A 13,188-nucleotide genomic window follows, 5' to 3' on the forward strand; every position below is an offset into this window, starting at 1 on the left:
AAGTATTAAATACTACGACTGCAGGTAATGAAACCAAGCAGATTTGTTTTGGGTACCGCCTGGGACACTTGTCCCATAGGTTTGCCACCCCTGCAGTAGTTTTTAGCAGGAATATTAATACATTATAATGTTTCTGTAGATTGTTACATCACCTTGAAGAATTTGTCAATTTTGCTGAGATTGATCCTCTTCTTTGCATCCAATTTATAAATGTTACTGACATTTCCATCCATTAAATACAAGCCAAATCCCATAACCTGTAACACAAGAGAGCAATATTCTTCATACAAAGTAAATCATTCCTAGAATGCCCAATGTTTTGATTTAAAAAAACTCTGTAGTTGGTTATGGGAATTAAAACAGGAATATTTCATATGCAGTAAGGAAAAATATATCCAGATGGCATTAAATGTACATTAGCATTAGCAACAACATACCAAAGAGTGACAAGGCTGCACACAATGGGCCAGATTACAGTTAAGCTCAAGTGATAAGGGGTTTTATAATTGCGTTGCTATTATTGAGACTGCTAGCACAGTATTATTCTAGTATTACACACATTGATTGCACCCCAATCTTTTCAATAGGACATTAGAGTTATTTTATAAATACATTATATATATACCATGTATTAAATATTGTGTTTCAAAACATCTACACCAATATAGTATTGAAAATATGTCATTCTACTAGAAAAAAAAAGCATTTAGGATTTTGATAATGTAGGACAATCCTGGATCACCCCTTGATTATGTTTATCTTATCTCCTCTGCTTTGTCCAATCAGGTCTTAGATACAGTCTGTTTATTGTCACAGTTTTATTATTATTATTATTATTATTATGTTAGTGCATTATATTAAAGGCACCAATAAGGTTGTAAGAAATAAATGATTGGCTTATGCCAAGGGTTTTTTCAAAGAAATAAATGTTGGCAACCACTGATGTACTTTTGTGCCTGTGTGTTTCTAAAACTATCTTTCAGTCTTAGTCATTTTTATTTTTATATGTTGCATCTAAAAAAATTTCTTTTAAAATGTATTATTATTTTTATTCTTTTTTTTGCATGCTCCTCAGCAAACCTCATCATGCTGTCACAGAAAGGAGCTACGTTTGTTACTAGAGGTCACACTTTAAGGCTAGAGGAAAGGACATTTAATGTTCAGCAACTAAATGCTTTTCCCTGTAAGCGCAATCAAACTCCCTAAGGATGTAATGCCAGCCAATACAGGAAATAGCTTTTAAGACTTTAACAGATATTTGGCTAAATCAGAATCCAAGGGCAGATCTATAAAAGGCTGAATTTGATGGATTTTTGCCTTCTGTTAACCTCATCTACTATCTTACTATGTAAACACTACTTTACGGAATAGGTAGAGGACACATGAATATCTAGACAAAGATTCAGTAATGAAATTAAAAAAAATAACCGGATGCATTTAGTGGAGAAATTAAAAAGTAAGTTTGAGTTATCAAGCCAATAGTTCTTTTTAACTGAGTGGGTCTTCTGATCCTTAAGGCTCCTAAAATGTTCCATTATTTAAGAAAAACTATTCTGCACTTTACCTTCAGCAGCATGTGCTTTTCACTTGGCGTTAGATACATTTTGTTCTCATAATAATCCACACAGATGTTCACAATGTCAGCCAATAGCTCCTCGTAGCCAGGAATTACCTCCAACTGCTGGTGCAGACACTGTGGAGAATACAAATAAGCACAATTAAATTAAACTGCCCTAACGCCGATGATCCTGTACCCCTCGCTATACACTGAATCAGCAATGCATATATGTAACAACCCCTTTGCTGCAAGAGCCCTCTCTTGCAGCCAAGGGGGTAAAATGAGTGATGTGACATTCACGTTGCTCAACTTTATTATTTTAATTGTCAAAAAATGTCTGCAAAAACTCTTATGATTGTGACATGTTATATAGTATTGGTGACAACATTATTCAAGCAATATGAAATATACACAGGAAAATATATTTTATTGTTTGTTAAATGATAAAATGATTACGGACTAAAACACAAGTGAAGTGCAAAAATATAAGCTCCATTATGCGCTAATATAACCTCTTCAATCAATAGCACTTTCTGCACTCAAATTAGTTAAAAGTAGTTTTTTATCGCTCAAAGTTTAGGGTGCACTAATATCTGGATTTCAGATAGCAGAGATGCACTAAATCGCTCACAAAACAGACTTCTATGGGGGCGAACTGAAAACCTAATGTCGGATATCACTTGAGTGATAAGCTGAAGGTCCTCTATACTAAGATATAGACTATGGAGTTGAATTGAAACATAAGTTATGTTTCATCAGCTAGTTCTATGGCGATTTACCACCCAGGAGCAGCCTCCTTCATATGCAAATTAATATGACCCTAAGGAGGTCTCCCTATGGGTGATGGGGGAAACCAAATGTGGACACCTTGTCCAGTGTGCTTAGAGGAATGTGGCTGCACCTTACTGACAAGGCCCATAGGAGGCCGAAACGATTGTCTGGGGTTGTCATGTTCCTTGTTCAGAGGAGAATTGCCTGATATTTTGGGGCTGGACTGACCTTACTTGGCGAGATCAGACTGATATACTTCAAGAAAGTTTTTCGCTGTGAAAAGAACACTGGTCTAAAAGAGGCTGCTCCTGGGTGGTAAATCGTCACAGAACTAGCTGATGAGCTGTTGTTCGTTCCTGGTAGAGCGCTTCTCTCTTCGTATGCAAATTAATATGACCCTAGGGAGGTCTCCCTATGGGTGATGGGGAAACCAGACGTGGACTCCTTGCCCATTGTGCTTAGAAGAATGTGGCTGCACCTCACTGACGAGGCCAATAGGAGGCCAAAAAGATCACCTGGAGTTGTCATGTTCCTGGTTCAGAGGAGAATTGCCTGGTATTTCGGGGCTGGACTGACCTTACTTGGCAGGATTAGACAGAAAAACTACAGGAAAGTTTTTTCTGTGAAAAGCACACTGGTCTAAAAGAGGCTGCTCCTGGGTGGTAAATCGCCATAGAACTAGCTGATGAGCTGTTGTTCGTTCCTGGTAGAGCGCTCCTCTCTTCGTATGCAAATTAATATGACCCTAGGGAGGTCTCCCTATGGGTGATGGGGAAACCAGACGTGGACTCCTTGCCCATTGTGCTTAGAGGAATGTGGCTGCACCTCACTGACGAGGCCCATAGGAGGCCGAAACGATCGTCTGGGGTTGTCATGTTCCTGGTTCAGAGGAGAATTGTCTGGTATTTCGGGGCTGGACTGACCTTACTTGGCGGGATAAGACTGATATACTTCATCAAAGTTTTTCTCTGTAAAAAGCACACTGGTCTAAAAGAGACTGCTTCCGGGTGGTAAATAGCCATAGAACTTGCTAATGAGCTGTTGTTCGTTCCTGGTAGAGCGCTTCTCTCTTCATATGCATATATATATATATATATATATATATATAAGTCCAAACAGATCACACTCCAGACTTCCAAAAGCAGCAGCCCAGGGTGCAGCAGAAAAATGTATATAGAATAAAAGAAAGAGTGCACTCCAATGGAAATCCTTTCATCAATACCTCACTTTATTAGTGAACGTTTTCAGACCATAAAGCCGGTCCTCAGACAAAAAAGTGTGTACATACTTTTTTGTCTGAGGACGAACTTTATGGTCCGAAAACGTTCACTAATAAAGTGAGGTATTGATGAAAGGATTCCCATTGGAGTGCGCTCTTTCTTTTATTATATATATATATATATATATATATATATATATATATATATATATATATATATATATATATATATATATACACACACACAATGCCTTACAAAAGTATTCACCCCCCCCCCTTTGCATTTTTCGTGTTTTGTTGCCTCACAACCTGGAATTAACATGGATTGTTTGAGGATTTGCATCATTTAATTTACAGAACATGCCCACAACTTTGAAGATGTTTTTTTTTTTTATTGTGAAGCAAACAACAAATAGGACACAATAACATAAAAAGTCAATGTGCATAACTATTCACCCCCATGAAGTCAATACTTTGTAGAACCACCTTTTACAGCAATCACACCTCCAAGTCGCTTTGGATAAGTCTCTATGAGCTTGCCACATCTTACCACTGGGATTTTTGCCCATTCCTCCTTGCAAAACTGCTCCAGCTCCTTCAAGTTGGATGGTTTGCACTTGTGAACAGCAATCTTTAAGTCTGACCACAGATTTTCTAATGGATTGAGGTCTGGGCTTTGACTAGGCCATTCCCCTTAAACAACTCAAGTGTTGCTTTAGAAGTGTGTTTGGGGTCATTGTCCTGCAGGAAGGTGAACCTCCGTCCTAGCCTTAAATCACGCAGAGTGGTACAGGTTTTGCTCAAGAATATCTCTATATTTAGCACCATCCATCTTTCCCTCAACTCTGACCAGTTTCCCAGTCCCGGCTGCTGAAAAACATCCCCACAGCATGATGCTGCCACCACCATGTTTCACTGTGGATATGGTGTTCTTTGGGTGATTTGATGTGTTGGTTTGCGCCAGACATAGCGTTTTCTTTAATGGCCGAAAAGTTCAATTTTAGCCTCATCAGACTAGAGCACCTTCCTCCATACATTTTGGGAGTCTCCCACATGCCTTTTCGCAAACTCAAAACGTGCCATTTTGTTTTTTGCTGAAAGTAATGGCTTTCTTCTGGCCACTCTGCCATAAAGCCCAATTCTATGGAGCGTACGGCTTATTGTCGTCCTATGTACAGATACTCCAGTCTCTGCTGTGGAACTCTGCAGCTCATCCAGGGTTACCCTAGGTCACTGTGCTGCCTCTCTGATTAATGCCCTCCTTGCCCTGTCCGTAAGTTTTGGTGGGCGGCCGTCACTTGGCAGGTTTGCTGTTGTGCCATGTTCTTTCCATTTGGTTATGATAGATTTAATGTTGCTCCTGAGGATCATCAAAGAATTGGATATTTTTGTATAACCTAACCCTGACGTGTACTTCTCAACAACATTGTCCCTTACTTGTTTGGAGAGTTCCTTGGTCTTCATGGCAGTGTTTGGTTAGTGGTGCCTCTTGCTTAGGTGTTGCAGCCTCTGGGGCATTTAAAAAAAGGTGTGTATATGTAATGACAGATCATGTGACACTTAGATTGCACACAGGTGGACATCATTTCACTAATTATGTGACTTCTGAAGGTAATTGGTTGCAGCTTTTTATGGGCTTCATACGCACATGCCAGTTTTCTGTTTTCTATTTCAAAAAAATAGTTTTATGTATATATTTTTCTCATTTCACTTCACTAACTAAGGCCTAGATTTAGAGTTGGGCGGTAGCCGTCAAAACCAGCGTTAGAGGCTCCTAACGCTGGTTTTTACCGCCCGCTGGTATTTGGAGTCAGTCAGGAAAGGGTCTAATGCTCACTTTGCAGCCGCGACTTTTCCATACCGCAGATCCTCCTACGCCATTTGCGTATCCTATCTTTTCAATGGGATCTTCCTAACGCCGGTATTTAGAGTCTTGGCTGAAGTGAAGAAATCTAACGACAAAACTCCAGCCGCAGAAAAAAGTCAGTAGTTAAGAGTTTTCTGGGCTAACGCCGGTTTATAAAGCTCTTAACTACTGTGCTCTAAAGTACACTAACACCCATAAACTACCTATGTACCCCTAAACCGAGGTCCCCCCACATCGCCGCCACTCTATTAAAATTTTTTAACCCCTAATCTGCCGACCGCACACCACTGCCACCTACGTTATCCCTATGAACCCCTAATCTGCTGCCCCTAACACCGCCGACCCCTATATTATATTTATTAACCCCTAATATGCCGCCCCCAACGTTGCCGCTACCTACCTACACTTATTAACCCCTAATCTGCCGACCGGACCGCAACGCTAATATAATAAATGTATTAACCCCTAATCCGCCTCACTCCCGCCTCAATAACCCTATAATAAATAGTATTAACCCCTAATCTGCTCTCCCTAACATCGCCGACACCTAACTTCAAGTATTAACCCCTAATCTGCCGACCGGAGCTCACAGCTACTCTAATACATTTTTTAACCCCTAAAGCTAATTCTAACCCTAACCCTAACACCCCCCTAAGTTAAATATAATTTTATTCTAACGAAATAAATTAACTCTTATTAAATAAATTATTCCTATTTAAATCTAAATACTTACCTGTAAAATAAACCCTAATATAGCTACAATATAAATAATAATTATATTGTAGCTATTTTAGGATTAATATTTATTTTACAGGCAACTTTGTATTTATTTTAACCAGGTACAATAGCTATTAAATAGTTAATAACTATTTAATAGTTACCTAGTTAAAATAATTACAAAATTACCTGTAAAATAAATCCTAACCTAAGTTACAATTAAACCTAACACTACACTATCAATAAATAAATTAAATAAACTACCTACAATTATCTACAATTAAACCCAACACTACACTATCAATAAATTAATTAAATACAATATCTACAAATAAATACAATTAAATAAACTAACTAAAGTACAAAAAATAAAAAAGAACTAAGCTACAAAAAATAAAAAAATATTTACAAACATTAGAAAAATATTACAACAATTTTAAACTAATTACACCTACTCTAAGCCCCCTAATAAAATAACAAAGCCCCCCAAAATAAAAAAATGCCCTACCCTATTCTAAAATTAAAATAGAAAAGCTCTCCAAAAAGGAGCCTAACGCAGCCCTTCTGTGAACTCTAAATACCAGCGGTATTTAAAAGGTGCGGGAGAAAAAAGCCAGCGTAGCTAACGCACCCCTTTGGCCGCAGAACTCTAAATCTAGCCGTTAGACTATTGTGTTCTGATCCATCACATAAAATTCAGATTAATAAAACATTGAACTTAAGGCTCTAATGTAACAAAATAGGTAAAAAGTCAAGGGGGGTGAATACTTTTGCAAGGCATTGTACATACATACACACACACATTCTGCGAGATTACGAGTTTTGCGGTAACAGGGGTGCGGTGCTAATGAGCATTTTTTTTTTAACCCTCCCTTAAGACAACGCTGGTATTACAGGTTTTTACAAACCCGGCGTTAGTCGCAAAAAGGTAAGGGTAGAGCAAAATTTAGCTCCACATCTCACCTCAATACCAGTGTTGCTTACGGTAGCTGTAAGCTGGCTAAACGTGCTTGTGCACGATTTCCCTATAGGAATCAATGGGGCAGATTCAGCTGAAGAAAAACCTAACACCTGCAAAAAAGCAGCGTTCAGCTTCTAACGCAGCCCCATTGATTCCTATGGGGAAACAAAAGTAATGTCTACACCTAACACCCTAACATGAACCCCGAGTCTAAACACCCCTAATCTTACACTTATTAACCCCTAATCTGCCGTCCCCGCTATCGCTGACACCTACATTATATTATTAACCCCTAATCTGCCGCTCGACACCGCCGCCACCTACATTATCCCTATGAACCCCTAATCTGCTGCCCCCAATATCGCCGACACCTACATTATATTTATTAACCCCTAATCTGCCCCCCCAATGTCGCCGCAACCTACCTACATTTATTAACCCCTAATCTGCCGCCCCCATCGTCGCCGCTACTATATTAAATTTATTAACCCGTAAACATAAGTCTAAACCTAACCCTAACACCCCCCTAATTTAAATATAATTTAAAATAAATAAAATTACTACAATTAAACAAATTATTGCTATTTAAAACTAAATACTTACCTATAAAATAAACCCTAAGCTAGCTACAATATAACTAATAGTTATATTAGTTTATTTTTATTTTACAGGCAACTTTGTATTTATTTTAACTAGGTACAATAGTTATTAAATAGTTATTAACTATTTAATAACTTCCTAGTTAAAATAAATACAAATTTACCTGTAAAATAAATCCTAACCTAAGTTACAATTACACCTAACACTACACTATCATTAAATTAATGACCTAAACTACCTACAATTAAATACAATTAAATTAAATAAACTAAAGTATGAAAAACAACAAACTCTAAATTACAGAAAATAAAAAAATAATTAAACATTTTTAAAACTAATTACACCTACTCTAATCCCCCTAAAAAAATAAAATAGCCCCCCAAAATAAAAAAACCCTACCCTATACTAAATTACAAATAGCTCTTAAAAGAACCTTTTGCGGGGCATTGCCCCAAAGTAATCAGCTCTTTTACCTGTAAAAATAAAATACAATACCCCCCCACATTAAAACCCACCACCCACACACCCAACCCTACTCTAAAACCCACCCAATCCCCCCTTAATAAAACCTAACACTACCCCCTTGAAGATCACCCTACCTAGAGCCGTCTTCACCCAGCCGGGCTCAAGTGGTCCTCCAGAGGGGCAGAAGTCTTCATCCGATCCGGGCAGAAGAGGTCCTCCAGACGGGCAGAAGGCTTCATCCAGGCGGCATCTTCTATCTTCATCCATCCGGAGAGGGTCCATCTTCAATCCAGCCGACACAGAGCATCCTCTTCAAACGAAGTCCAAGCGAAGCCAATAGGATTATTCCTACCTTAATTCCGATTGGCTGATAGAATCCTATCAGCCAATCGGAATTCAAGGGACGCCATCTTGGATGATGTCATTTAAAGGAACCTTCATTCTTCACTTGAACTTCGTTTGAAGAGGATGCTCCGCGTCGGCTGGATTGAAGATGGACCCGCTCCGCTCCGGATGGATGAAAATAGAAGATGCCGCCTGGATGAAGCCTTCTGCCCATCTGGAGGTCCTCTTCTGTCCGGCTTGGATGAAGACTTCTGCCCCTCTGGAGGACCACTTGTGCCCAGCTGGGTGAAGACGGCTCAAGGTAGGGTGATCTTCAAGGGGGTAGTGTTAGGTTTTATTAAGGGGGGATTGGGTGGGTTTTAGAGTAGGGTTGGGTGTGTGGGTGGTGGGTTTTAATGTGGGGGGGTATTGTATTTTATTTTTACAGGTAAAAGAGCTGATTACTTTGGGGCAATGCCCCGCAAAAGGCCCTTTTAAGGGCTATTTGTAATTTAGTATAGGGTAGGGATTTTTATTATTTTGGGGGGCTTTTTTATTTTATTAGGGGGATTAGAGTAGGTGTAATTATTTTAAAAAAATTTTAATTATTTTTTTATTTTCTGTAATTTAGTGTTTGTTGTTTTTCGTACTTTAGTTTATTTAATTTAATTGTATTTAATTGTAGGTAGTTTAGGTAATTAATTTAATGATAGTGTAGTGTTAGGTGTAATTGTAACTTAGGTTAGGTTTTATTTTACAGGTAAATTTGTAGTTATTTTAACTAGGTAGTTATTAAATAGTTAATAACTATTTAATAACTATTCTACCTAGTTAAAATAAATACAAAGTTGAATGTAAAATAAAAATAAACCCTGAGATAGCTACAATGTAACTATTAGTTATTTTGTAGCTAGCTTAGGGTTTATTTTATAGGTAAGTATTTAGTTTTAAATCGGAATAATTTTTTTAATTGTAGTAATTTTATTTAGACTATTTTAAATTATATTTAAGTTAGGGGGGTTAGGGTTAGACTTAGGTTTAGGGGTTAATACCTTTAATATAGTAGCGGCGACGTTAGGTACGGCAGATTAGGGGTTAATAAAATGTAACTAGTGTTTGTGAGGCGGGAGTGCGGCTGTTTAGGGGTTAATATATTTATTAAAGTGGCGGCAATGTCCAGTCAGCAGATTAGGGGTTAAACTTTTAATTTAAGTGTTTGCGATGTGGGGGGGGGGGCCTCGGTTTAGGGGTTAATAGGTAGTTTATGGGTGTTAGTGTACTTTGTAGCACTTTAGTTAAGAGTTTTATGTTACGGCGTTAGCCCATAAAACTCTTAACTACTGACTTTTAAATGCGGTAGGAGTCTTGACAGGAGAGGCTGTACCGCTCACTTCTTCCAAGACTCACAATACCGGCATTAGGCAAGTCCCATTGAAAAGATAGGATACGCAATTGACGTAAGGGGATTTGCGGTAAGCTCGAGTCGTTGAAGAAAAGTGAGCAGTACACCTGTACTTGCCAGACTCGTTATACCAGCGGGCGTTAAAAAGCAGCGTTGGGGCCACTCAACGCTGCTTTTTAAGGCTAACGCAAGACTCGTAATCTCGCTGATTGTTCTCAACAGAAAATGTTGCCATCCGGGTGGCATTATGAAGTAGCCGTGTGAGGGCAGTGTAATAGTTTCTAATATAATATCATTTTCAGCTATCCAAAGCACAACATAATTGCATAATTTAACAAATATATTTAATGATAATTTGTGCAATAAAAACCTTTTAATATTAACTAATTTTAGATTAATATTAGCTAAAATTTTAGCCAGGTGGTCAGTAAAATCAGCTGGGTGGTGCACCTGCATACTGTAAAATATATAGAAATATTATATGGCTTATTTAGAATATTTTACAGTATGTTTAATCATTTTTCATTAATATTTTTTATGTAATATTTCCATCATGCGCCTGAAGAATACTAAGTTTTAATGTGAGCTAACCCGACCACACTAAGATCTAAATTGAGATTGCGCAAAACGCATATTTTACATTACTATGTTCTTCACATAGAAAATAATGTACTTTTTATTATTTAATATATATTTATATATATATATCTGAAATATGTACAGTAAAACACAAAATTTATTCTTACCTGATAAATTATTTTCTTTCGGAATGATGATGGTCCACAGTCCTCCATAACATATGGGATATATTTTCTGACACTAGAAGGAGGATGTCAAGAACCCATACAAGAGCCTTAAAACCCTCCCACCTCTCTCTAGTTTTATGTATAGCCAAGTAGAGAATAGGAAAGAGAGGTAGCAAAGACAAAACAGGTTCTATAGAGGTGTCATTAGAACTGTCGCCCATGAAGCAGGCGGGGCCTGTGGACCATCATCATTCTGAAAGAAAATAATTTATCAGGTAGGCATACATTTTATTTTCTTTCGTAAAAAAATTATGGTCCACAGTCCTCCATAGTATAAGGGATTAATAGCCAAGCTGATGGTCTCTGTTTCAAACAGGGTGGGAAAATACTTTCTCTGACAGCTCCTATTTAGCCGACACCACAGCCTGAAGGACTATCCTGCTAAAAGCTACCAAAAGCTGCTTGCAAAGAAGCAAAGACATCAAAACGATAAAATTATGAAAAAGTATGTAAGAAAGACCATGTGGTAGCTTTGCAAATCTTCTCCTAGGATGCATCATTCTTAAAGACCCATGATGTTGCCACTGCTCTGGTAGAGTGAGCTGTAATACATTTAGGAGGTAAATTACCAGCCATCAAGTAAGCCTTGTGAATCACTTGTTTAAGATGCCAATGCTACCTTAGTAGCTTTCTGTCCTTTACGATTCCCAGAGTAATGTACAAACAAACTAGAAGTTTTTCTAAACTCTTTAGTCGATTGGAGATAGAACTTCAAAACTCTAACTACGTCCAGATTGTGTAACAACCTTTTCTTAGAGTTAGCAGGGTCTGGACAAAGAGAAGGAACAACCATTTCTTGACTGATGTTATCAGTCGAAACTAACTTTGGAAGAAAATCATATTTAGTACCCAATACAGCCTTATCCTTGTGAATTATAAAAATGGAGGATCACAGGATAACACGGAAACTCAGAAACTCTCCTGGCAGAAGAGATAGCTAATAAGAAAAGCACCTTCCAAGACAATAGCTTTATGTCTATAGAGTCCATAGGTTCAAAGGGAGGACCATGAAGAAATTAAAGATCTAGGGAGGAGAAATAGGTCTTAAAACTGGCCTAACGCCTGAAAAAAGGTCTGAAATCCTATGAAAAAAGAACAGATAAAGATGAAATGTGACCCTTCAGGCAACTAGCTGATAAACCCTTTTCAAGGCCATCACTTAAGAAATGAAGAATTCTTGGAATCCAAAAAGAACACCAAGAAAATCCCTTTGAGGAGCACCACACAAAATATGCTTTCAAAATGTTGTGGTAAATCCTTTGAATCACAGGTTTCCTAGTCTGTATCAGAGTATCGATTACAGAGTCTGATAATCTTCTATGTCTCAAAACTAGGTGTTCAACCTTTATACTGTCAAACTTAGAGATTTGAGATCCTGATGGAAAAGAAGACCTTGTGATAAAAGGTCTTGTCTCAGAGAATGACGCCATGGAGGTGTTGTTGACATATGTACTAGGTCTGCATACCATGACTTGTAAGGCCAGGCTGGAGCAATTAATATTACTGATGCTAACTCCTATTTGATCCGAGCAATGACTCTCTGCAAAAGAACATATGGAGGAAACAGGTATGCTAGATGGAATTCCCATGGCAAACCAAGGTGTCTATCATGTGAGCCCTTGGATCTCTTGATCTTACACAGTACTTTAGAAGTTTGCGATTTAAGTGTGAAGTCATCAGATCTACATCTGGTAGGCCCCATTTGATTACCGTTTAATTGAATACATCCTGATTGAGAGACCATTCTGCTGGATGGACTTATTGAAGGCTGAGATAGTCTGATTCCCAATTGTTCACACCTAGAATGCGAATCGCTGATAAGGAGCACTGATTCCTCTCTGCCCAGGACAGAATCTGAGAGACTTCCTGCATTGACAGTGGACTGTGGTACCTCTTTGATGATTGATATAGGCTACCACTGTGATAGAGAGAGATGAGGGGGTTTAAAGCTCTTGTATGGGTTCTTGACCTCCTCCTAGTGGCGGGGAATATATCCCATTTGTTATGGAGGACTGTAGACCATCATCATTTTATGAAAGAAAAATACACACATATATATATATATATATATATATATATATATATATATAAAAAAAAGTGCATTGGAGCCACATAAATGAATATGTTCTTTGTATTTTTAAATAGACAGATATTATATATATATATATATATATATATATATATATATATATATATATATATATATATATATATAGGTATATGAACAATCGGAAATGGATCCAGCACTCTCTTATTCATCACAACCTCCGGGGTGCACTTAAAGGGCCACTGTAAGTAAATATTTTCTATGCCTGTTACTAACTATCTACCCCAAATACGCTTTTTATCAATAGCATTTCATTAACATATCTCTACCGTATATCAGAAATCTTGTCTGCAAATTTAATTGTTTTCCAAACCCACTCCGTGGGTATCCTTTGCTCTGTACCAATCCGTTTACAATACCTAGGTTTCAAAATGGCGCTTTAAACACAAAG

The 13,188-nt window shown here is 37.8% G+C and overlaps 1 protein-coding gene across 1 annotated transcript in view; it reads right to left on the minus strand.

Annotated features, from left to right (window-relative positions):
* The window catches only part of CYFIP2 (cytoplasmic FMR1 interacting protein 2), a 236,629-nt gene that overhangs the window by 134,859 nt on the left and 88,582 nt on the right, over nt 1–13,188 (minus strand). Inside the window, exons 8-9 of the mRNA XM_053718790.1 lie at nt 1,565–1,693; nt 153–257 (exon numbers count right to left, since the gene is read on the minus strand). Coding sequence (XP_053574765.1) covers nt 153–257; nt 1,565–1,693 — 234 coding nt within the window. The remainder of the gene's footprint in view (nt 1–152; nt 258–1,564; nt 1,694–13,188) is intronic.

This window comes from Bombina bombina, chromosome 6 (assembly GCF_027579735.1).
Source record: "Bombina bombina isolate aBomBom1 chromosome 6, aBomBom1.pri, whole genome shotgun sequence".
Lineage (NCBI taxonomy): Eukaryota > Metazoa > Chordata > Amphibia > Anura > Bombinatoridae > Bombina > Bombina bombina.